Raw genomic sequence first — 25616 nt, forward strand, 5'->3', positions numbered from 1 at the left:
TCAGCTAAGTTAGGAATAGAGAAGGCTTGCAGCAAATAAAATGTGTATTAGATAACTCCTGGAGCCAGGGCTTCGGAATAGGGACAGCTAGAGACCAATAGAACAAATTGTAGAATTATTACTAAAATCTTTATTAGATGATATTGCTTATTCTCTCACCTTGTCCCGCCTTCTCCTTTAGTCAAAATGTATAAAGCTTTCTTAATCCTTGGTTCTTGGCATTTGGGCCAAGAGCGCTTTTCCTTGGAGTACTTCAATAAAAAGCAATCAGAAAACCGGCACCTTGTGCCTGGCATCCATTATTGGCACCAGGCTCAGACCCGAACTGGGGACAATTGTTTTATGCAAAGCTTATAGTTTATGCAAATTGCTTATGGTAAGCTATGACTATTACTATGTGTTGTATCTTATAATTCTTGATGAACGTGTTTCATTTTTTCTTATGTATACTGAGAGCATATTCACCAAAGACAAATTTCTTGTGTGTCCAATCACACTTGGCCAACAAAGATTTCTATTCTCGTGATTTTCTCAGCACTCTGAGACAATGGATCTCAGGAAGGAAGAAAGGGAGGGAGGGAGGGAGGGAGAGAGAGAGAGAGAGAGAGAGAGAGAGAGAAATACACATTTTCCAAAAGGTTGCTAAGGTTGTTATCTTCATATTGGATACTTGCAGCAGGCAGAATTCACATTCTGAATTTACAGCAAGTTACTTAGCTAAGCTTGTATATCTGGAGGGTGTATCTCCTCAGTTGGCACAATAGGTTACAATGGAGCTTCAGCTCAGCAAAGGATATCAAAAGTTGAGTTAGTTACACTCTGTACATGCTCTAATATCCTTTCACCACTTATTTCTTTATACACTGTTATGCTTCCTAAGGCAATGGTTCTTTCGATGAACCTACAAAAAGGTGCCCCATTCAAGGACCTAACAATGTGAGGTCGACTCTGCTGGATCTTCAAGTAATTTGTACCTAAGCCATGTAAAGTTTGATGCATCAAAGTGAACGTTTTGGCAAGACAGTAACTAGCATTTCCCAGACAAAACAGAAATAGAGTATAAACAATAACCGGGTGTGTCTTCCAATCTCAAAACTATGACAAAAGTCATCGATGGCTTCATTTTTGTCTGCAATAAAACAAAGGTCTTGCAAAAGAGAAGCATTTCCCGGCAATTGCAGAAAATAATTATTTGTTCATTTATTTAGGAATGGCCACTTATTTGGCCATCCCACTCAAACTGTGTGGCATTGGGCAGTGGATAAAACAGGTAAACAAAAATACAAATGAATGACATTACTAAAGCACACTAAAACAAATGACAATCAAGACTAAAAACTATTATAACAATTTATAAATGTCCAGGGAAAACAGCAGGTTTAACCACTGTTCTAAAGGCCTGCAAGGCATAACTGTCATGCCCCATTAGTGGCTCATCAAGATCAGTGACCACTGATGACCATTTAACGCATCACGGGGCTGAGAGAACGCCCTTGGATTCATGAGCGAAAAAAAAAGGCGGACTGGATCTTCATAGAGCTTTTATTAGAAAGGATACAGTAGACATTTATCAATAAGCAATTTGATCCCAAGGGCTTCCGCACGCCAGAGTAGGGAGGAGAGAAAACACCGTGAAGATCACAGGATCTGCTGGCAGAACTTCAGCGAGTTGGGGTGAAGTCTTCCAGAATCTCTCCCACCTTTCTGGGCTCTAACAAAACAGGAAATGATCCTGCTGGTGAGGCTTATTCACAGACCAAGGACAAGGAAAAGCACCGTCTCTTTACTTTGTGGGTATATATTTACCTTACCCTTTGAGTAGCAACCTCTGGTTTACGCTTCCTTAAAGAGAATTTGAGCAAGCAAGTGGACAAAGAGTGTCTATGGAGAGTCATCCAAGTCGTGGTTTTTCTTTGAAAACTTTTCGCTTCTCATCCAAGAAGCTTCTTCCAGCAAAACGTCTTCAAAGGAAAACCAGAAAGTCCAGTTGCCTCTTCAAAAAGCAAATTTGGGACAAGCGGACAAAGATTTTCTGTTATGAAGGTCTAAAACAGGGGTCTCCAAACTTGACAGCTTTAAGACTTGTGGACTTCAACTCTCAGAATTCCTCCCCCAGTCATGTTAGTTCAGTAATTCTGGGAACTGAATTCCACAAGTCTTAAACCTGCCAAGTTTGAAGACCCTTGGTCTAAAGCCACCTCTAAGTAAAATGTTGACAAGCATGCCCATTGAAGGGACCGGTCTGCTGAGAGCCAGATTGACACAGCGGTTCTTCCAGGGGACTGGAAGTCAGGAGATGGCGAGTTCTAGTCCTGCCTCAGGCATGAAAGCCAACGGGATGACTTTGGACCAGTCCCTTTCTCTCAGTCCTCAAAAGACGGGCAAAACTGTCGCTAAGGGAATATGCAGAAATTTGTCCCTGTAGTTGCCAACAGTCAAGACTGTATCAGCAACGTAAACCTCCTCCCCAAGTTCCCAGATTTTGATACCTGAGATACAATTACCTCCATACACTTCGGACATTGGACAACTCACTGCAATCCAGCTGTGGCTGAATATAATTCCCAGCCTCCTCGACACTGACTACTTTGCTGCGCCTGTCACCCAGGTCATTTGTATGGACTTGTGAAGACTCTGTCCCAACTCTCTTGATGAATAATTGGGGGCCTTTATCTCATCCATGCTGTGGGCGAACTCAGGAAAAACACCTGGGGCCCCGCCCTCCGCCCCAGAAAGCGGCAGCCTTCCTTTCCCTAACCTGAGGCGGCATCACCTTTGAGCCTCGCTCCTGGAAAGCGCTTCCCGCCAAAGTACCTTTTTCCACAAAGTCCTCAGGATGGTGCTTTATGTAACTGAAAAGCTCCCTGTCCCGCTCAGCGTAGTAGTAATTGGAGTATCTCTTGATGTAGTAGCCCAAACAAAAGCCCAGCGTGGTCATCAGGACTTGGCGATGGACGCCTGGAAAAAATCAAGAGAGCACAAGTGGGACACCTTGGCCCGAAAATCAGCCCTTCAAAGGGTGTACAAGCAGGTGGGTGTCACTAGCCTGGTGCCTACAAATGAAGTTGTGAAGAGGACGGGCTGAACACAGTCTGGTCTGAAGCCATGAAATCTGATGTGTTTATTCCCTCAGTCATTTTTCTCTTTCCTTCCCTTCTTCTCCTCCTGATCTCAGAGTGGAAATGTCCTTTCCTCAGCTGTATCCTGGCAGGCCATCCCTGGATACTGGCTAACCATCACCTCCCACCTGATCCCAAGCACTTGTTCCCATGTTAAGGCTGCTTTTTTAAATACTAGTCACCATTTAAGAAAAGGAACAAAAGTGAATTCATTGGTTGTCTCTGAGCTTGGCTGTTTGCTTGCAGAGAATCATTGTGCATTGATTGTATTATTTGTGCCACAGAGTGGGGAGTTGCTGGTTTATATATATATAGTATTTTGCCCTGCTAGTGTTGGGGGTTTATTCTCTTTGTTTTTCCTTGATTGCATATAGTATTTTTTTTTCCTCTCTGATTTTTGTCTGCTGCTAATCCCTGTTTATTTCACTGTGGGTTGCAGGAGAAGGATGTACCCTGGTCTTTTCATTTCTATTTTTTTATTGTCTCTTTTGAATGGTGTGTAAATATGATCTGTCTCTACGTGCCTATTGATGGCTGATTTGTCTGAAGGCCAAACCTCCATGAATTCCCCATCACTTTAATAACACATTATTCTTGGGTTGGGCTTGCTCTAAGAGACTAATAGAGCCTATTTGGTGTCACCTTGCAGGGATGTTGTGGGGGGAAGATTGGGAGGGCATTTGTTGTGCCTTGACCCTACATTGGGAGGAGAGATCAGATAACAATCCAGTAAAGAATTAAACCCTCCTGCCAGTGTTGGGGGGTGCAGTGCAGTTTCCTCCTTTGTGATTCCTTGATTACACATGGCATTTTTTATCTGGAGCTAGTCCCCATTTATCTGACCTCGGGCAGCAGGAGAGGATGTGTCCTGAGTCTTTTCCTTCCGAATATTTTTATTGTCTCTTTTGAATGGTGGGTAAGTACGATTTGTCTCTACTTGTCGGTCGATGGCTGGTTTGTCTGAAACTCAAGACTTTTCCTAGCACTGGAATCAAAATTATTAGTAATGGATTGGGGTTGGTCTAAGAGATTAATAGAGGTCGTTTGGGTGACCTTGGCCAGTCCCCCCCCCTCTCTCTCAGCCTGTCCCACCTCGCAGGGTTGTTGTGTTGGAGGGGAGGGTTGAGGGGGGGCGTTAATTCTGCTTTGACCGCCAATGGGGACCCAAGAGGACAATCCAAGGAATAACCGAATCCTCCATTTGGGTCCATCAGGAAGGGCCCCTTGGGAGCATCGACCCCTACCCCCCCGAGGCCAGACCGGGGTCCTCCCGAGCCTGAGCTGGAACGTGGCTTCTTTTGGGCTCCCCCTCGGCTGTGCATTATGGGCAGGGGGCTCTTCCCTTCTGCCTCTTTGCTACGGAGAGGTCCGCGTGGTGGTCAGCGGCCCGGAGTCCGAGCCGGGGATCCGGGCAGAGGCAGCAGCCCCGGCGACCCCTCGCCGCCCGTCCAAGGGCGAGAGAGCGGCGGGGAAGGGACCGGGAGGCCCGGCGACTGACCGGCTCGCAGGATGGGCCTGCGGTTGAGGCCGTTGTCCAGCAGGGCGCTGAGCCAGAAGACGCCCGCCATCCAGACCGACGGGAAGGTGAACAGGGGCGGCGGCGGCAGCGAACGCGCCTCTTTGGGGATGCCTAAGCGGAGCTGCATGGCGGCCGGTCCGGAGCGGGGGACGGTCCTGCCTGCAACGCCTTCCCCGCGCCCTCCACGCCCGAGGAGGAAGGTTCCGCCGCCCCGGCCTCCCTCCTTCCCTCCCTCCCTGGCGCAGGAGACGGGGCTACGTCGAGGCTGGTCCGTCCCACCACGCGGATTGGCTGGGAGACGAAGCTCTGATTGGCTGGGAGGCGAAGCTCTGATTGACAGGGAGGCGGGGCTGTAACAGCCTTGGGCGGTTCCTTTCTAATCAGGTGTCGATTTGAAAGTAGTCCTCTACTTACGACGATTCATTTAGTGACTGTTCAAAGTCGGAAAGGCCCTGAAAAAAGGGATGTATGACGGTTTCTCCCACTTAATGACCGTTGCTGCATTGCCATGATCAAAATATGGATGCTTGCCAAACTGGTTGGTATTGAAGTGGGGGCAGAATTGCAAAAAGAGAAATGAATGAGAGCAGCAACATCCCAGTGAGAGAAAGGCAACTGGATAAAGATTGCAAATCCAATCCAATCTGATTTACTTGGATAAATAGACCAAGTGGAGCAAGTGGCCAGTTTTAAGTTTCTGGGTGTTACCCTAAAAGAGGACCTGACCTGGGGGGCTCACATTGCAACCCTGGTCAAAAGGGCCCAGCAGAGATGATACTACCCAAGACTTCTCAGGAAACAACTATGAAAAACTGCTGGTGACCTTCTATCGCTGCACCTCTGTATGGTTTGCCAATTGCACAGTGGCAGATAGGAAAGCACTCCAGAGGGTTAATGTCATTGCCCAGAGGATCATTGGTTACCCTCTCCCCTCTTTGGAAGAGCTTTATAGCTCCCGCTGCCTTAAGAAAGTTCAGAACATCCTCAAAGATGCATCTCGTTCTGGGAACCCTTTTTTTTAAACTATTACCGTCTGGCAGATGGTACAGGATAATAAAAACAAGGACAAATAGGCTGAAAAACAGCTTCTATCCCAGGGCTATTGAATTGAACTCTGTTGAATTCTACTGTATTGTGCAATATGAATGCAGTATCAGGGTTTTTCAATTCAATGTATAGAATGTGAAGGATGTCTGTTTGTGTTTATTTTCAGTCATAAAAGTCACTGAAGATGGTATTTAATTTCGTTGTACGAGTGCAATGACAATAAAGTAAAATATATCTCCAATTATAAATTCCACACAGACAAGGGAACAGATACAAAAAATGAATCCTTTATTCACATTTTTTTTCCCCTGCATGATAGTAACATTTTCTATAGAACAGTGATCCTGTAATAGAGTTGGGGAATTCAGCCTGTGTCCTTTTTTATTTTTAATACATGCAAAGTCCCATCTCTTAAATTTGCAAATCTGTTTTTCCTTATAATTCAAAATAAGGAATATATATATATATAACACCTCAAACTTGGGAGAAAGAAATTGTTCCCGTTCCCTCTGTATTTATTATCAGCACATCCCGACGGCCTTTGAAGACAGAATAATTTGAAAGAAAAATAAGCAAAAACGTTGATTTTTTTCTCTCTTGCAACCGCAATTATCGAAATAACCAATATTGCATTCAGGTCATACCGGTTTAAAAAAACCTAATTACTTTCCAATTCGTTTCAGGTCTCCACATCTTTAAAAAACGAGTTTTAAACTTCCATTTCTGGAATTGGCACAGGATGTCCAATGTTAGCCCCTGTTGCGGTTGTGAACTTTCTGGAATGATCTTTGCCGGCTTGGAACCCATGATATACAATCATTGCTCTTTTTTGGGTTTGCCTTCCGATGGTCCTATGAAGGCCGAGATGTAGAGCTTCAGCCAGGCATAAATAATGCCGAAAGCACAATACACTGAGGTGAGCAACAAAGGCAGGAAAGGCAGTTTTTGAGCCCAGGAAGTAAACGGGAACACAATTTCACAGATGATTTCTATGGGTATCAGCCCAATGAGGTAGACCGTTTCCAGCCAGTGAAGCAGAGGCTCGTTCCTATGGAGACAGGACAATGGAGGACTTTTTTAAATCCTTTTTTTAAAAAAATTTCATTTCTTTGTTTTAGGAAATTTATATTGCTGCCTATTTGCACAAGGCGTCTCAAGGCAGCTTACAGGAATATGCCGTGTTTCCCCTAAAATAAGACCCTGTCTTATTTTATTTTTTTGCCACCAAAAAAAGGCACCAGGTCTTATTTTCAGGGGACGTCGTCCACTGACTAACCTCACTTGCATGCATTCCCCACCCCCGCCTCCTTTTCGCAGTCAGAGGCCTTCAGGAACCGATTCTTCTATGGCCAGCAAGGCTTTCCTGAAGGCCTCTGCATCCGGTAACAGAGCTCTGGATCGATCCAGAGCTTTCTTATCAGCTCCAGAGGCTTTCACGAAAGCCTTGCCAGATGCAGAAGAAATGGGCCGGTGAGGCAGGTGTCGGGGTGTGTGAGGCCTGGCTACAACCGTCCAAAGGTAAGTTGTACGGCAGCTCCTCCCGCCATCCCCATCCTAGCTTAATTTTTACCCGTGCATGCTGGACTGGGCGGGATCTTAATTAGGGCTTATTTTGAGGATAGGGCTTATGTTGGGCACACATGTAAAAATCAAGCTAAGGCATACTTTCAGAGCAGGTCGTATTTTCGGGAAAACAGGGTAAAACCTCACATATAAAACAAGAAAACCAAGAAAAGAGAATAATCAAATAATACAGTACATGAATAAAATAATAACCCTCCACCCTGGCGACAATACATCTCACGAGCCATTTAAATGGGCTCCATCCTGTTCTGCGTTCCCCAGGCCCGCTGGCACAACCAGGTGTTCAGCGCCTTCCGGAAGAGCATCAGATTGGGGGCTATTCTAATCTTTGGGGGAAAGAGAATAAGACTATTCATTCATAATCTTTATCAGGGCCCTTGAAGGACAGGAAGTGGAACACAGGGTGCCTTAGGGTGTGAAAGAGGCCTTGGGAGGCCCAGAGTGTCTGGGCCTGTGCTAGAACTCCCAAGGCGTTCCGTTCTGTCCTTAACAACTGCATTGGGGACAACATGGGTGGGGACCGGGGGGCTAGGGAAGGCATCAAGTGAGGTGATCATATTACAACTTATCTCAAGGCTTCTGACTGTTAACGGGCAGGCTCCATTACAGTCATAATTTGAGGACTACCTGTACCGCTATCTGCCCCCTTATCTTTTAAGTGAAGCCAAACGAATCCAGCAGCAACCAGTTGTGTGGGTGCTTTTTAATCTGTGTGGGACGGTATAGGGTTTTCTGCTTGAGAAGGGGGTTGGACTAGAAGACCTCCAAATTCCCTTCCAACTCAGTTATCCTGGATTCTATTCTGATTTGCCACCGAGGAAGCAAGCTGGTAGACTGGACTTCCGACTTCTTGCAACCCTCCCAATGCACCGTTGGTGTTTTACTTTCAAGTAGAGCCGCCTACGATCGAACAATCAATATAATCATCTGAGCCAGCCAAATCCTATTGCTGCTCTCTGAGGTTGGTTGCTTCCTTGCAGACGTACCCAGTGCACTGATGTTGTTACCTAGTTGGGTGATGAAATGTCTGCAAGCAAACAAGCAACCTAAGAGAGCCCTGAGGGCCCCATAGTCGTCGTCCTCCTCCTCTTCTTCATCAACCCCATTCCCTTCTAGCACTGATGGTGTTAGCTAGCTGGGTGCTGAAACATCTGTTAAGAAAACAACCAGAGATTACCAAGAACCTCTTATTTCAACCTGGAGCGACAAATATTCTCCTTTATTGTTAGCTTAACTGCCCTAAGATGGGACAGCGTGCAAAACCGAATCCTGTGATAACGGGGAAGGTTTTTTTTCTCTTTATTTGTAAAATTATTTCTTTCTTACCTGAAGAGGGCCTTCAGGGAGGAGAAGCTGTACACTGAAAAGAGGAGCATCAGCAGTATTTTAATGGGCAGCTCTGAAAGACAAAACAACAAAGATTTTGTAGCAGCAAACTCCATGACAGATGTATTGCGGGAAAGAGTATTCCCATTTAGGTATCCTGTGTCATGTCGAGCTTATGCCCTTCTGGGTGAAGACTCATTGGTCATGGATTGACATGTACGGCCCAGACAAAACGGTAGAGGCCCTGCTTAAATCGATGCCGTGGGATTTTGTTCAGGCTAGCCACTCATCCATCCTCTTCCACATGGAAATACCGACTTAATCCAAGCACTACCAAAACATTAATAGTAGGGCAAATTTGGACCCAGTCTGGTGTTGGGACTAGCAACCAAGGCAGTCCTAGGTTGCATTGACAGAGGGATAGAATCAAAATCACATGAAGTTGTTAGCGCTTTAGTAAGAACACATTTGGGATGTTGTATCCGGTTTAGGTCGCCCACAATTTTAAAAAATGGTGTTGAAGACTCCGGAAAGAGTGCAGAGAAGAGCGAAAAAGATGATTAGGGGACTGGAGGCCAAATTCATTTAAAAAACGGTTACAAACCACAAGAAATGAAATATACCTGGTGTGGTAAACAGCAGTGGGAAGAGGGAAAAATGCCCCGTAGTGGACAGAATTAGGTAACTGCCAGCATCTCTTGACCTCTCCACAGACAGCAAGCTGAGAATGGAACAATACAAAAAGAGGAATATTTCAAAAAAAAGGATTCTGCTTTTATCTCTCAAAGATGCCATGCTTGTCGACTGATACTACAAATACAGATAATCCTTGACAAATAACCACAACTGAAGCCAAAAATTTTGTTGCTAATGCGAGACAGCTGTTAAGGGAATCTTTCCCCCTTTTACAAGCTATCTTGCCACCGTTGTTAAGTGAATCACTGCAGTTGTTAAGTCAGCAGCACGGCTTTAAGTGAATCTGCCTTCTCCATTGACTTTGCTGCTCAAGGAGGTTGTAAAAGGCGGTCATGTGACCCCCAGGGACACCGCGACCGTCCATAAATATGAAGCAGTTGCCAAGGGCCCGGATTTCGATCACCTGAGCATTTTGTGATTCCCCTTTTGTGACTTTCTGATAGGCAAAGTCAATGGGGAACCCAGATTTAACTTAACAACCGTGTTACTAACCTAACAAGTCCAGTGATTCACTTAACAACATTGGCAAGAAAGGTCGTAAAGTGGGGCAAAACTCACTGAACAACGGTCTCGCTTAGCCCTGAAATTTGGGGCTCAGCTATGGCCGGAAGTTGAGGACTACCTGTACTTTTGGACCCATTTGGAGGTATGTTTTGGACTGTCTTGCTGAAAAACCTCAGGTAAATTTTCTTCACCAGCTGCTTCACAGTTCTGTCCAGTTTGGTGGTTGTTTGAGCAGAGAGATCTGTCCTGGTTCCTCAGTCAGTGAAGGGAGAGGGAGGGCTGGATTCTTAGGAAAGCTAAAAGAATTCCCAATTCCAGACTTTGCTGTATTTGTCTGTGGGTATTTGGGATCAGAACTTTCTTTTTCTTTCCTTCCCTCCTTTCTTTTCTTTCTCTCTCCCATCCCCTGTTCCTTCCTTCCTCTCCCATCCCTTTCTTCTTTCTTTCCTTCCTCTCCCTCCTTCTTTCTTTTTTCTTTCCTCTCTTCCTTCCCCCTTTTCTTTCTTTCTTTCCTTTCTTCCTTCCCTTCCTTTTTCTTTCCTTCCTTCTTCTTCCTTTCCTTCCTTTTCTTTCTTTCTTTCCTTCTTTCTCTTTTCGTTCCTTTTCTCTTTCTTTCTTTCTTTCTTTCTTTCTTTCTTTCTTTTTTTTTTCCTTCCTTTTCTTTCTTTCTCTTTCTTTCTTTCTTTTTTCCTTTCCTTCCTCTCCCTTCCTTCTTTCTTTCTCCCTTCCCCTTCTTTTTCTTTCGCTCATTGCCTTCTCTCCCTTTCTCCCCCTGTCAAGACTTCTGAACTGCTTGTCTCCCCTTGGGAGAGGGGCTCTGTGCTATATAATCAGTAAATGTTACCCCCAGAATAACTTAGTATTAAACATTTTAAATTACTGATGAAATTATAAACGGGGAGGCTTTCCTCACCTCTGAGGGCAGGATGTTCCGCCACGCAAGGGCAGACCTCCTGCTTCCCAGACTCTGCCAGCCGAGAGATTCTTTTGACCGACAGGGCCTGCAAAATGCCTTCCCTGCCTGAATGCGTGGGACAGGCTGATACGACGGGGCGAAGCTTGGCCCTACGCCATGCAGGGTTTCAACGGCTCCCTTCGCCCCTCACAACGGTCAGCAGTGACCGCCCTCTTACCTCAGAGGGAGAATGGCGAGGAGAATGGCTTTCTCGTGGACGTGCCAACCGAACAGGAAGGAGCTTAGCGCACAGAGAACCAAGCACCTGAGGAATCCTCTGGGCCCTTGGGGTTTAAACCAAAGACAGAAAACAGAAGGCTAGAAACAACAGGCAGAAACAGAGCTTCAGTGGGTCTCCCACCATCAAGCGGGTCATCAAATCAACGGAGGCCTTTCTTGTCTGTCCTGCCCTAGAGAAAGGTGCCTTCAAACTTTTTTTGGGGGGGCCCTTTAGACCAGGGATCCCCAACCCCACCGGGGCCGTGATCTGTTAGGAACCGGGCCCGAAAAAGCTAGGGGAATGAAATTTCTGCCACACATATATCTAACTGGAGAACATGATTGATGACTCTGGGCTAGGGAGGTGTCCCATTGGAGAATATGAATTACGATACACCCAGGGGGGCGGAGGGAAAACCAGGGTCAATGGGGACAGTGAATTATGTGTCTCAGAGTCGGTCATACCCAGGCAGTGCTGGCATGTTTACTCCTAATAAATCCTTTTGAAGTTTTGGAAGTTTGGCTCGAGACTCACGATTTAATTGGGGGTATCTGCCAGAACCCTGACAGTTGTTGTTGAGTCTCTAAGCCATGCCTGACTCTTTGCGACTCCATGGCCCATAGTACACCAGGGCCCTGTGACTTCCCGTCTCCCAGAGTTTGCCAAATTAATGTTTGTACAGCCCGTCGTACATGCTCATCATTTGAGCAGGATTCAGTTTAGACCAGGGGTGTCAAACTCAAGGGTGGTTAGATCTTGGCTTGTGGGGCCGGCCTGGAAATATCTAAGGACTTGCCCACAGTGCCTCTAGTGGCCAAATGGGATGCTGGGGGACCTCACCTCCTTTTTGGCCGGCAAAATGCTGCAGGCTGTCCAGGCTGAAAATGGGTGCTGGGGTCTGTGCGTGGGACCCCGAGCCCCATTTTAGCTGCCAGAGTGCTGCAGGAACCGTCCGTCCCAACTCCCACCCCCTTCCTGGCCTGCATGTCAACTCATAAAACATTTTGTATACACGTTTTATAGTTGACAACAGAAAGAAGGGGGGAGTTTCAAAGAGAAGGCAGCAGTGTGGAATCGAAAGTACATTCCATTCATATTTTCTTCGAAGACTGATTAGATGACTGAAGCTTCTGCCACAGAAAAACCTAATTGGAGAGCATGATTGGTGACTCTTGGCTATGGACGTGTTTCGTTGGATGATACACCTAGAGGAGTCGGGGGGGAAAGCAGGATCAACGGTGACAGTGAATTACGTATTTCAGCAATGCCGGACGCAGAATGTTAACTTCTAATAAATTCTTGTTAGTTTTGGGAGTGTGGCTCGAGGCTCATGATTTAATTGGAGTAACTGCTGGAATCCTGACAATGAATTTACAATGCTGACCTGGCCCTCGAAGAAATCCAGTTTGACACCCCTAGTTTAGACGGAAGAAAATCTAACTGTGACTAGGGATTTTCAAGACTGGATCCAGCGTTTTAACCCTGTGTCAGGATTCTGGCAGTTACCCCCACAATTAAATAATTGAGTCTCGAGCCAAAACTTCAAAAGGAGTTAACATGTCCGGCACTGCCTGGGGTATACCCGACTCTGACACACATCATTCAGTGTCACCCTTGACCCTGGCTTTTCCCCCACCCCACTGGGTGTGTCATAATTCATATCCTCCAATGGGACACCTTCATAGCCAAGAGTCATCAATCAGGCTCTCCAGTTTGAATTGTGCGCGGCAGAAACTTCAGTCGCCTAGTGACTTATCTTTGAAAAGCTATTTATGGAATGCACTTTCGCTTTCCAATCTGCTGTGCTGCTCTTTCAAACCCCCTTTCTCCCCCTCCCTCCCTTTCTGTTGGCAACTCTAAAAAGACCATAGAAATATTTTATGAGTTGACACCTTGACGCTTTAACATCACGTCAAATCTGCATTAGCTGCACAGCGGAAAAAAAAGGACCTTCCAATTTAACAGTTTATGCCTCTGTTAAGAATCGGGCACAGTAACGTTTAGGGTTTTTTTTTTTAAATGGTTATTCTACTTCTTGCCTAGGAAAAGTTTTACCTGAGCGTTGCCTGCATGGCAGTTTTGTCAAAGAAGAGCTATTTTTTTTAAGGAAATTGTGGACCACTAGAGATGGGAACGTACTGAAATTCAACAGGATTTGCGCCAGAGGAAAGAAAAAAATAAATAAAATGAAAAAAGACAGCAAAATACACAGGTGGGACAATGGTTTATACTCACCAGCATTGAGACGGCGGTGCAGCATAAGGTTGCCAGTGGGGTCACAGAAGGAAGGACGCTGTGCTGAAATTCCTGAACCAGCCCTCCTGTCATGGCTGCCTTGGGTATTTTTGCAGGGTCAAGCAATTGATACCTCAGCCCTGGAGAGCCAAGAGGATAATTAATGAGGTTAATGAGCTCGGGCACCCAGTCAAAACGATCTGTAATACGATTTATGGGGGTCTTTGGTCCTCTCTGAGCTTGGTGGTTTTCTTTCAAATGTTTCATTACTCAACTAAGTAGCATTTCCAGTGGTAGGAGAGAGGTAGGTGTGTATGTGTGTGTGTGTGTGTGTGTGTGTGGTGCGGTGACTTAGGGGCAGAGCTCTCGCCCTCACAATCAGGAGGTGGTGAGTTTGAACCTAGGCGGATATTTCTCTTTCCGGCACGACGAAAAGGGATCTGCTGAACAAAACTCCGCACTGGGGGCAGGAAAGGCATCCGGCCAGTAAACGCTCAGGTCCATTCAGTTGCCCAGACTCCACACCGCAAGGGATTATGGGGCCGCTAAAAGATGATGAGTGTGTGTGTGTGTGTGTGTGAGAGAGAGAGTGTGTGGGAGGGGGAAGGGAGACTGTGGAGTCCTTGGTGCTCTCTGAGCTTGACGGTTATCTTGCAGACGTTTCCTTACCAAACTAGGTAATGTCATCAGTGCTAGTAGAGAGGGGAGGTTCTGCTCAAACCAAATCCCAGATCTTGCCAGTTGGAATTCTTTTGACTGACAAGAGGATTACTTTCCCGAATGAGTGGGACGGGCCGATGCGACGGGGCAAAGCCGGTTGCCTAAGTAACCCGGCTGGATCTCGGGTGGTGGTGTCCATGTTGAATAAAATGGCTGGATGGGAGGACAGACAGAAGAAACCAAAGGATTAAGATACCTACCAAGCACCGACAACATTTTGTCAAGGGAGTTATACACCGCCCAAACGTTTGGGGCCCAGTAGGCGTGGCAGAGGCCGCGTTTGAAAGGGAAGAGGCGAGAGAAAAGTTGAGGGAGTTGACCCTAAAGGGGAGAAAAATCCCATTAATCTTCTCTTCATTTCATTGAGGTCATTTCGTGGCCTATTTTAGGGATGTGGACTTCGACTCCCAGAATCCCCCAACCAGCTGAACTGACACGCACACTTTCTCGTGGCTGCCAAGATTGAAAAACATACACACACACATACAAGTTGCAGAATGAGGTTAGTCACTTGATGGCCAGCTGGATGACTGGCACAATTTATGACCGTAATTCTGGGAACAAATTGAGGACTGCCTCCATTGAGGAAGCTGTAACTTGAGGACTGGTCGTAAAAAGGTCTTTCAGAAAAGAAAAAAAAAAAAACAGACAGGTTCCTTACCCAGACCAGAAAGGGTCCCAGGGAAACGGCAGAAACGAGGCAGACCATTAATCCGAGCACGATTACACGCAGAAAACTGAAACTGCGCCACCGAAGAGATCCATCTAGATACAATGAGAGCTAGGATGATGATGATACAATTTCAAACCTGGTCGTGCCAGATCAGACCACCTTTCTAACTAGACCTTGCATTCTGCAATACAGGGAGCCCCTGACTTACAACCAACAACCGAGCTGAAATTTTTTTTGCGGCTAAGCAAAACAGTTGCAAAGTGGGCCTTGCCCCATTTTACAACCTTTCTTGCTACGGTTACGAAGTTGAATCGCGGCAGTTCTTAAATTTGGTAATGTCATAAAAGCGAGTCAGCTGTCAAGCGTCCATAGAACGGAAATCATGCAACCAGGGGGGGATGCTGCAATGGTCATAAGTGCGAATAAGGATCAGGAATCACGTTTTTCAGTGGGGTTGTATCCAGAGCTGGTATATTCAGCGGGTTCTGATCAGTTCTGGAGAACCGGTAGTGGAAATTTTGAGTAATTCAGAGAACCGGCAAATCCCGCCTGACTGGCCCCGCCCCCATCTATTCTCCCCCTCCCATTGAGTCCTAGCTGATTGGCTGGGTCTTCTTTGGTTGCCCTGCACAGGAGAACGGAGCTGGAAAGCAGGTCAGTGGGGGGAGGGGGAAGAGGGAATGGGGATTTTGAAGTATCCTTCCCTCAGGAGTGGGGAGGGAATGGAGAATTTTACGGTATCCTTCCCCTGCCACGCCCACCAAACCACGCCACACCCACAGAACTGGCAGTAAAAAAAAAAATTTGATTCCCACCACTGGTTGTATCTTTGAATGGCCACTAAGCAAACTGTTGTAAGTCAAGGACACCCTGTGTGAAACGGCCGTACAGCAACATACCTGGATTATTTTGGGAAAAGCAGTAAGATCGGAGTAGATAGATGCCGTAGGCTGGAGCTACGTAGAGGTAGATGTGCTTGAAATGTAGGAGGATAGCAAAGAGAAAGGCTCCCTCCAAGTATCTTTTCTGGAAAGAAATGATGATACGGAAAAGGAGAGCAAAGAGTTAGAATAAACAAACAATCATTGTCTTCATCAAAGCATGAGGAGGAAATGAGGAACTTGGGGCCTTGTGTAGAGTTTAACAAAGCAACATAGGAGCTTTTCGAGATTCTAGAATTACCTTTCTTCGTTCATTATCGTAGAAATAATGTAAATTCTAGGCCGCTCACCTTAGGCATGAAAGCCGGCTGGGTGACTTTGGGCCAATCGCCAGGAGACGGTGAGTTCTAGTCCCACTTTAGGTATGAAAGCCAGCTGGGGGACTTTGGGCCAATCACCAGGAGACGGTGAATTCTAGTCCTATCTCAGGAATGAAAACTGGCTGGAGGATTTTGGGCCAATCACCAGGAGATGGTGAGTTCTAGTCCCGCCTTAAGCATGAAAACTGGCTGGGTGACTTTGGGTCAATTGCCAGGAGACGGTGAGTTCTAGTCCCACTTTAGGTATGAAACCCGGCTGGGTGACTTTGGGCCAGTCCCTCTATCGTTCTATTCAACCCACCGCACGCAGTTGGTGTGGGGAAAACAGGAAAAGGAAGAAGTCAAGGAGTGTGTGTGTTTGGAGAGAGAGAGAGAGAGAGAGAGAGAGAGAGAGAGAGAGAGAGAGATATGGAGGGATGAAGGAAGGGAAGGGGGGGGCGCACTAAACACCACCTGGAATAATCGTGCAATGGAAAGCAGCAGCAACCCAAACAGGAAACCATTGTATTGGAAGTGAATATCTGAGATTGATATAAGGAAGTCCGTCTGCTTTAGAAAAAATTCCTCCCAGCCAAGAGGTCTGTCCAATTTAAATAACAATTCCAGCTAGCTCTAAACCCCTAACAGATTCGGTAGGTCTAAAGGCACACTGAGGTTATTTATTTCGCCCGACTCTCGTATTTGGTTAATGGGTCAGTATCTTCAGGAAAGGTAAACGGAGAGTGAAGGATACGATCCACAATTAAGAGGCCAAAATTCCACAAGAGGAGGACTGAAAGAACAAACGGGGGGCTCTCCAATAGGTCTTTTCCGCCTCGCTTCCCGTTGACACAACTGCAGCATCTGTAACAAGAAACCAAGACACACAAATCTTACTTGCATCCCATCTTATGGAGTGCTCTCGTCCCATGCTCCTGGAACAGCTCGGGACTAGCAGTTAAACACTAGAAAGGCTTCCATGCAAAGTTAGTTTATTGGATTCATTAGGCATCCTCAAAGTATAACTCACAGTTATGTTGAGATTCATCTAACATCCAATTTTTCCCTCAATAATTGCCTCAGTAGTGTGAAAAGATTCAAAGAATAGAGAATTGAATTCTTTATTGCCAAGTGTGATTGGACATAACAAGGAAATGCTCTCAGTGTACATAAAAAAAGATACATTCATCAAGAATCATAAGGTACAACACTTAGCGATAGTCACAGGGTACAAATCACACTAGGAAGCAATCAATATAAATCGTAAGGATACAAGCGACAGAGTTAGTCATACAGTCACAAGTGGGAGGGGATGGGTGATAAGGAGTGATGAGAAGATTAACAGCAATAGCAGTGCAGAGTTTGTAAATAGTTGGACAGTGTTGAGGGAATTATTTGTTTAGCAGAGGGATGGCATGGGGGAAAAAACTGTCCTTATGTCTAGTTGTTCTGGTGTGCAGGGCTCTATAGTGTCGTTTTGAGGATAGGAGTTGAACAGTTTATGTCCGGGATGTGAGGGGTCTGTAAATATTTTCACAGCCCTCTTTTTGACTCGTGCAGGTCCTCAGTGAATGAAAGGTTATGGTGAGATGAAATAATATGGTATGAATGAGCATAAAACTATGTATAATTATGTATAAATATGTAACTAATAATAGAATAGAATTCTTTATTGGCCAAGTGTGATAGGACACACAAGGAATTTGTCTTGGTGCAAATGGTCTCAGTGTACATAAAAGAGAAGACACATTTGTCAAGAGTCAAGAATCATCAGGTCCAATATTTAATGATAGTCACAGGGTACAATAAGCAATCAAATTGCACTGGGATTTGATCCCACAGCGTTATAGCAAAGGAAAACTCCCATTCAATGGTCCAGGTAAGAATGCCCGAAAAAACTCCCCCAGCCCAATGAGAGATCAAATCAGTGACCAATCAGGATTACAGATGTGACCATGTGACGTGAACTACATTTCCCATGAGGTATTTACTACATTTCCCATGAAGCATTCCCTTAAGGGGGAGGCTCTCATTCCCAAACTATCTAGCTATTGTCTTATCAAGCAAAAACATCTACGTTCCCTCCAACCTCCCCAACTACAGGTAGTCCTTGTCTTACGACCATCCATTGGGTGAACCATTCAAAGTTGTTGACAGTGAAAAAAAACAACAACTTAGGACCGTTTTCCACATTTATGACCTTTGCAGCATCCCTATGGACACAGGAGCAAAATTCAGAGGCTTGGCCACGGACTCGTACTTATGACAGCTGCAGGGCCCCTGAGTCATGTGATTCCCTCCTTTGCGACCTGACAAGCACAATCAACGGGGAAGCCCGGTTCACTTCACAACTGTGTCACTGACTTTAACAACGGCAACGATTCGCTTAACAGCTGTGGCAAAGAAAGGTCGTAAAATGGGACAAAATCCACTTAACAGCTCTCTTGCTTAGCAATGGGAACTTTGGGCTCAAATGTGGTCGTAAGTCGAGGACTACCTCTACAGTATTTTGGAAAGACCAGGATCATCGAAATCAGTGGTCGCCTTCCCTTTTCTCCGGACCCCAAGGAGCACCCAATAGCAATAGCACTAAGACTTCTATACCGCTTCACGGTGCTTTTACAGCCCTCTCGAAGCAGTTTACAGAGTCAGCATATTTTCCCTCAACAACCTGGGTCCTCATTTTACCTACTTCGGAAGTCAACCTTGAGCTGGTCAGGATTGAACTCGTGGCAGTGGGCAGTCAGCCTGCAATACTGCATTCTAACTAGGAAGAAAGGAACCACGGTGCCACCGGGAAAGAGAATGAGAAAGGGAATAAGAGAGGAAGGAAGGAAGGAAGGAAGGAAGGAAGGAAGGAAGGAAGGAAGGAAGGAAGGAAGGAAGGAAGGAAGGAAGGAAGGAAGGAAAGAAAAGTAAGGAGGCAGGGAGAAGAGAAGGAGGAAGGAATGTAGGAAGTTATTGATGAAGAGGAAGGGAGGAAGAATGATCTTAGGAAGGAAGAAAGGAGGAAATAGGGAAGGAGGAAGACTGATAAGGGAGAAGGGGGAGAGAAAGGAAAAGTAGGGGAAGAAGGGAGGGAGGATGGATGGATGGAAGGAAGGAAGGAAGCTAGCAATAGCACCCTTAGACTTATGTACTGCTTCACAGTGCTTTCCAGTCCTCTCTGAGTGTCAGCCTGTCACCCCCAACAATCTGGGTCCTCATTTTACCCACCTCGGAAGGAGGGAAGGCTGAGGTCACCTTGAGCTGCTGAGAACTGAACTGCTAGCCGTGAGCAGAGTTGTCCTGCAATACTGCGTTCTAACCACCGCACCATCACAGCTCCTTCCTTCCTTACTTCCCAATATCACTTAAGATATATACCGCTTCATAATGCTTTACAGCCCCCCTTGAAGCAGTTTATAGAGTCAGCCTTTTGCCCCCAACAATCTGAGTCCTCATGTTACCCACCTTGGAAAAGACGGAAGGCTGAGTCAACCTTGAGCTGGTCAGGATCGAACTCCTGGCTGTGGGCAGTGAGTTATGCGGCAATATTGTTTTCTAACGACTGTGACACCTCTCCTTCCTTCCTTCCTTCCTTCCTTCCTTCCTTCCTTCCTTCCAACAGACTTATATACTGCTTCACAGCCCTCTCTAAGTGGTTTGCAGAGTCAGCCTCTTGCCCCCAACAATCTGGGTCCTCATTTTACCCACCTCGGGAAGGATGGAAGGCTGAGTCCACCCTGATTGACTCAATCTGAACTGCCAAATTACAGTCAGCAGGCATAGCCTGCGCTCTAACCACTGTGCCACCACGGCTCTTAAAAACGGAGATAACTAAAGACACAACCACTTACTGGTACACAGCATAGATGTAGAGCGTATCCGTAGCGATCACTGACAGCCTCTGGAAAAGGATGGTCATTTGGCTGGCATAGTTGAGGTTCTGTACGGACAACATCTCTTTGTCAAAGTACACCGCAGCATAGGAGAGCATACACTCGAACCAGGCAAAAAAGGGAGGGTAATCCAAGGTCCATTCAGAAGTTGCCTGAAATTAAGAAACAATAAAAAATAAAATTAAAAATAGGCAACAGAAATCTACAGGAAAAGGCACGAGAGGATTGTATGTTTCAAGCTTTAGCATCCTGTTCAGGTCACCAAATCCCCAAGTTTGGCAGGGTCATTTAAGTCTTCAAGTTTGGTGCGTTGGCCTAGAGGTGGAGCTCTCGCCTCACAATCAGGAGGCGGTGAGTTCAATCCCAGGTAGAGGCAGATATTTCCCTCTCTGGACACAATGAGAATATATCTGCTGAACAAAACTCCGCACTGGCGACAGAAAGGGCATCCGGCCAGGAAATACTCAGCTCCATTCTGATGCCCAGATTCCACCCCGCAGGGGATTATGGGGTCATTAAAACAAGATGATGATTCAAGTCATCAAGTTAATCTCCCAGCTTAGTGCAAAAACCCGATGTCCTATTTTCAGCAGGTGGCTGGAAAGGGATTCTACCATCGACCGTGATAACCGGTTCTGCTCTCAAATAGTTCTCACTGCTAAAGTTTTTTAAAAAATATAATTTGAATGTCTGAAGCCGTTTCTTTTCGGGGGGAACACTTGGTGCTTCCTTGTGGTTTTTTTAAATAATAATTTAATATTTTCATTTTTTAAGATTTGTATTTCACCTTTATAACTTTGTAAATAACTTAAGGCAGTGAAGACACTGAATACTTCTTCCTCCTTTCCCCACCACCACAATCCTGTGAGGTGGGTTGGGTAGAGAGAGAGTGACTGGCCTGAAGTCAGCGAGCCAGGTTTTCACGCCTAAGGTAGGACTAGAACTCAAAGTCTCCTGGTGATTGGCCCCAAGTCACCCAGTTGGCTTTCATGCCTAAGGCGGGACTAGAACTCTCAGTCTCCTGGTGATTGGCCCAAAGTCTGGCTTTCGTGGCTAAGGTGGGACTAGAACTGTCACCTGGTGACTATCATTAAGTGTTGTACCTTATGATTCTCAACTCTTGATGAAAGTATCTTTTCTTTTATGTATACTGAGAGTATTTACACCAAGACAAATTTCTTGTGTGTCCAATCACACTTGGCCAATAAAGAATTCTATTCTATTCTATCCTATATTCTATTCTAGATTCTATTCTATTCTAATTAGCTCAAAATCACCCAGCGGGCTTTCATGGCTAAGATGAGACTAGAACTCACCGTCTCCTGGTGATTGGCTCAAAGTCACCCAGTTGGCTTTCATGCCTAAGGCGGGACCAGAATTCACCAACCCACTTTCATGTCTAAGCTGGGACTAGAATTCAGACTCCTGTTTTTCTAACCTGAAGCCTTAACCACTAGGTTAAAATGGCTCTCAATCGTATTGGCTATAATTACTGATTACAATAATAAAAGATTAATACAGGATAAAAAGGAAAGAAAAAAAGGCTTGGAAAAAAAATGCAAAACAAACTTTTAAAAGGACAGTATAAGTTAGCTCCCTTTAAAAAAAATTTTTTTTGCAAGATTCAAGGAATCGGAAGAATTGCCCGGAATTTGTTTAAACGTGGGAGCGCAAACTTACCCAAATTATTGCAAACCGGTCGGTTGTTGCTATTCTTGTTTGTGTAAAGGGGAACGATCTGGATCAGTTCGCTGGGCTAATCCAGAGAGAGACCTTCACTTTTAATCTAGGAAGGCTGACAGGACAGGCAAAAGAGGCTGCAATTGCCTGCTTGGAGGTTTGTTCAGCTTCCAGGGACAAGCAGATCTTAAAAGCAAAACTTGCCGGTTAAACTATCTGTGGGTAGATTCAGAAACCGGACGAGCAAAGCTTCTAACACACCTTGTTTTGGAGGAGAATACAGGTAGTCCTCGACTTATAACTGTTTGAAGATACTGTGTTTCCCTGAAAATAAGACCCTGTCTTATATATTTTTTGACACCAAAAAAAGGCACCAGGTCTTATTTTGGGGGGATGTCATCCACTGACTAACCTCACGGGTGTATGTCACCCCCAGCCTCCTTTTCGCTGTCAGAGGCCTTCAGGAACTACTATTTCTGTGGCCGGCAAAGCTTTCCTGAAGGCCTCTGCAGCCGATAACAGAACTCTGGATCAATCCAGAGCTTTGTTATCAGCTCCAGAGGCCTTCAGGAAAGCCTGAACAGCCTTGCCGGCTGCAGAAGAAATGGGCTGGCAAGGCAGGTGTCAGGATGTGCGAGGCCGGGCTACACCTGTCCAAAGGTTAGTAGTAGGGCAGCTCCACGCTCCCATAGCTGAATTTTTACCCATCCACTCTGGAGAGGGCAGGATCTTAATTAGGGCTTATATTGTAAAAATCAAGTTAGGACTTATTTTCAGGGTAGGTCATATTTTCAGGGAAACAGGGTACTAACAACACCAAAAAAAGGGACTTAACAACCATTTTTTCGCAGTTATGACCTTTGAAGCATCCCCATGATGATGGGGTCAAAATTCAGATGTTTGGCAACTGGTTCACCCTTACAACCGCTGCTGTGTTCCAGGGTCACGTGATTCCCTTTTGTGACCTTCTGACAAGAGAAGTCAACAGGGAGGCCAGATTCACTTAACAACCAGGTTTTACCAACTTATCAACTGCAGCGATTCACTTAACTAGTGTGGCAAGAAAGATGGTAAAATGGGGCAAAACTCCAAAAATGTCTCACTTAGCAACGGAAATCCTGGCCTCAAATGTTGTTGGAAGTCGAGGACTACCTGTACAGGTAGTTTTTTTAGTGACTGTTTGAAGATACAAAAGCACTGAAAAAAGTGAGTTTAGTTTTTTCACATTTAGAACCACTGCAGCAACCCCACGGTCCAAAATTCAGACACTTGGCAACTGACTCAGATTTATGACGGTTGCAGTGTCCCAGGATAATGACATCCCCCCTTTGAGGCCTTCTGAGCAGCAAAGTCTACAAATCCAAGCTATTTCAGGCCATGAAACAATAAAACACTCACCTCATAGTACCACCGAGAGGCTGGTAGGCTGTGAGTAATGGCAAGCCAGTTCCTGTGCACTTCAAAATCTGTGGAATGACTACAAGGAGTTAACCGTTAGTATCGAGATAGAGACCTACAGAGATTCTCAGTCATCCAGGTCATGGTTCTCCCATAGGTGCTTTTTCAAAAGGTAACTGGAGTTCCTGGATTATTATTATTTTTTTGAAGACGTTTCACTTCTCATCCAAAAAGCTTTTTCAGCTCTGACTGTATGGTGGGGAACGGAAGGATTTATGCCTCTTGCAGACAGCTGGTCATTTGCATCCTTTTTAGAGGGTCATTGAGACCATTTGGAGCTTTGTCTGTGTCCTCAGGGACACCTGAGTGGTGCAAATGGGTGTGGAGCCTTCTTGACAGCTCCACAACACGATCCTTTCAGCAGTTCCAAGAAGGCTCCACACCCATCTGAGTCCTCATTTTGCCGACCTCAGAAGGACTGAAGGCTGCATCAACCATGAGTTGATGAGAATCAAACTGCCGACAGCCAGCAGTCAGCAGAAGTAGCCTGCAGTACTGCATTCTAACCACAGCGCCATCATGGCTAATCTACCATCCATACTTATTGTACCCTATGACTATTATTATTAATTGTTGTACCTGATGATTCTTGACTCTTGACGAATGTCTCTTTTCATTTTTATGTACACTGAGAGCATTTGCACCAAGACAAATTCCTTGTGTGTCCAATCACACTTGGCCAATAAAGAATTCTATTCTATTCTATTCTATTCTATTCTATTCTATTCTATTCTATTCTATTCTATTCTATTCTATTCTATTCTATTCTATTTCTATAGATCATCCACTTTTTAAATCTATGGATGAAAGTGCAAACTTAGGTTAATTGATTCACTAACCATGTTAACTGTAGAGAATAGGACTAAATAGTTAACATGGGAAGTCCTCCGCTTACAAGTTTGTTTAGTGACCGTTCGAAGTTGCAATGGCACTGAAAAGTGACTTATGACCGTTTTTCACACGACCGTTGCAGCAGCCCTGTGATCAAAGTTCAGACGCTTGGCCGCTGACTCATATTTACAACGGTCTCAAGTGTCCCCGGGGGGAGGGGGGGACACATGAGCAAAATTCAGACGCTTGGCCAATGACTCGTATTTACGACGGTCTCAGTGATCCCTTTTTGTGACCTTCTTGCAAGCAAAGTCAGTGGCGAAGCCAGATTCATTTAACAACTGCAGTGATTCACTTAACAACGGTGGCCCCCCAAAAGCAACATTCACTAATGTTTCACCGAGCAACCCAAAAAAAATTGGGCTCAATCCATGGTGGCTGTAAGTCGAGGACTACTGCTATTCCAGCAGAAACCTCGAGAAAATGTTTCCCAAGACACCCTCTTGAGGTGTTACACTACACTCCCCATCATCCCCAGCCCCCCCCCACGGCTCGTATTCATTAGTGATCAGCGGGGCTTGGAAGGGTTAGCAAAAGAAGAGCACGGAGGGAGGGGCACAACCCCGGGAACAGCCACACACACAGGCAAAAAGGGCACTAGTAGTGGAGGGCGGGGGAAGCTCCCTTGGAACAGCCGAATCTACAATGGCGGCGGCTAGCCTCCCTCCCTCCGCGCGCCTTTTTAATCAGCCGAGAGACGAAAGAATCCAGATCTCTTACTATGTCGGAATGAGGAGCAGTTTCAGGAACGTGACGCCGGAGGCCAAAGCCAGAAACGAGCCTTTTCCTCCGTACCAACCTCGCCGCGCCGCCATGACACCCGCCCTCGCTTTCCCCCCCCGACGGGCGGACGGAAGAGGCGCCACAGCGCATGCGCCAGACACCAACCGTTTGGCTCCCGCTTTTTTTTTTTTTGAACGGCTTTTGGTGTCTGAGCATTTGCGCAAGCGTCGAGAAAGTCAAACCTTTGCGCCTGCGCAGTGGGGCTCGTTTGTGCGAGACATGCAGCTTGGGAGATATTTAAAGAGGAATAAACAGCCGCGTTGATTTCCCTGATCTTAATATTGTAAATATTAAATAACATTAAATATTGTAAATATTGCGTAAAACTGCAGGCGTGGAGTTCAGTTTAGCCACAATATCATATCTTGCTAAAAAAAAAAGTTCCATTACTCAATGCAAAATAAATTCTATAAATCAGTGGGATTTAATTGCTCAGCATGGCTGGCTGTGGAATTCTGGGAGTTGAAGTCCATACATCTTAAAAGTTGCCCAGTGGAGCAAAACTGGAGAAGAAAACACCATAAGTTGCTGGAATGCAGGATGTCTGTCGAATTGCATTAATTGCAATAAATCTGTTCCTGACGGGCCCACCTCATTTCTTATATTTTTAAAAACATTTCGAAGGGAAATCTAGCCACCTGCAAAATACCAGTCCTTCAAGTCTTAGAAAAATTAAAATGGTAGCAGGCTGCCATCTAATGTTTGGTTTGAAAATGCCAGAAATCAGGAATTTGAAAAACCCTCAGTTTTTTAAGCTTATTTCTAGCATGGTTCATATTATGGCATGCCATTCTGGAGGTGGTTAATGATGGTTAATGGACTAAGATAAAATCCTTTGTTTCCTCCTTTCTTTTCCCATCTTTGTGAATTTTTAAATCAATTTTAGTGTTGGGTTTTTTTTTTTAAACATAAAATCAGAGGGTTGGAAGTCATCTAGTCTTCTTGCTCAGGCAGCAGACCCATTTTTTCAGAAAAAAATGGCTGTCCAATTTCTTCTTGAAAACCTCCAGTGATAGAGCACCCACAACCTCTGGAGACGAGTGGCCCCAATGATTGATTGTTCTCACTGTCAGGAAATTTCTCCT

The 25616-nt window shown here is 45.5% G+C and overlaps 2 protein-coding genes, 1 long non-coding RNA gene and 1 other non-coding gene across 7 annotated transcripts in view; all 4 read right to left on the reverse strand.

Moving 5' to 3' along the window:
• LOC148125228 (uncharacterized) overlaps nucleotides 1-25616 on the reverse strand; it is a 35142-nt gene that overhangs the window by 7862 nt on the left and 1664 nt on the right. The gene's annotated exons all lie outside the window — the stretch shown is intronic.
• On the reverse strand, nucleotides 1525-4876 carry LOC113454677 (NADH dehydrogenase [ubiquinone] 1 subunit C2-like). Of its 2 annotated transcripts, none has more exons than XM_026726022.2 (3): nucleotides 4618-4876; nucleotides 2815-2958; nucleotides 1525-1711 (listed from the first exon to the last, which is right to left on the reverse strand). In XM_026726022.2, the coding sequence occupies exons 1-3, from the start codon at nucleotides 4763-4765 to the stop codon at nucleotides 1662-1664; spliced, it is 342 nt and encodes a 113-aa protein (XP_026581807.2). In that variant the 5' UTR covers nucleotides 4766-4876; the 3' UTR covers nucleotides 1525-1661. The 2 variants fall into 2 exon arrangements, with proteins under 2 accessions (XP_026581807.2, XP_087793059.1); XM_087936933.1 differs by having other exon boundaries at nucleotides 2774-2958; nucleotides 4618-4875.
• Nucleotides 5952-24632, reverse strand: ALG8 (ALG8 alpha-1,3-glucosyltransferase). Of its 3 annotated transcripts, none has more exons than XM_087936925.1 (13): nucleotides 24469-24632; nucleotides 22798-22876; nucleotides 19678-19871; nucleotides 16593-16702; nucleotides 16313-16380; nucleotides 15498-15624; nucleotides 14587-14690; nucleotides 14126-14246; nucleotides 13206-13345; nucleotides 10929-11068; nucleotides 9219-9316; nucleotides 8596-8668; nucleotides 5952-6733 (listed from the first exon to the last, which is right to left on the reverse strand). In XM_087936925.1, the coding sequence occupies exons 1-13, from the start codon at nucleotides 24561-24563 to the stop codon at nucleotides 6502-6504; spliced, it is 1581 nt and encodes a 526-aa protein (XP_087793051.1). In that variant the 5' UTR covers nucleotides 24564-24632; the 3' UTR covers nucleotides 5952-6501. The 3 variants fall into 3 exon arrangements, with proteins under 3 accessions (XP_087793051.1, XP_087793052.1, XP_087793055.1); XM_087936926.1 differs by having other exon boundaries at nucleotides 22798-22865; nucleotides 24469-24603; XM_087936929.1 differs by lacking the exons at nucleotides 22798-22876; nucleotides 24469-24632 and adding an exon at nucleotides 21400-21677.
• Nucleotides 21438-21574, reverse strand: LOC113440518 (small Cajal body-specific RNA 3). Its single transcript, XR_003374733.2, has one exon.

The sequence above is a fragment of the Pseudonaja textilis genome, chromosome 7 (genome assembly GCF_049901715.1).
Source record: "Pseudonaja textilis isolate UNSWEBS1 chromosome 7, rPseTex1.2, whole genome shotgun sequence".
Taxonomy (NCBI): Eukaryota; Metazoa; Chordata; class Lepidosauria; order Squamata; family Elapidae; genus Pseudonaja; species Pseudonaja textilis.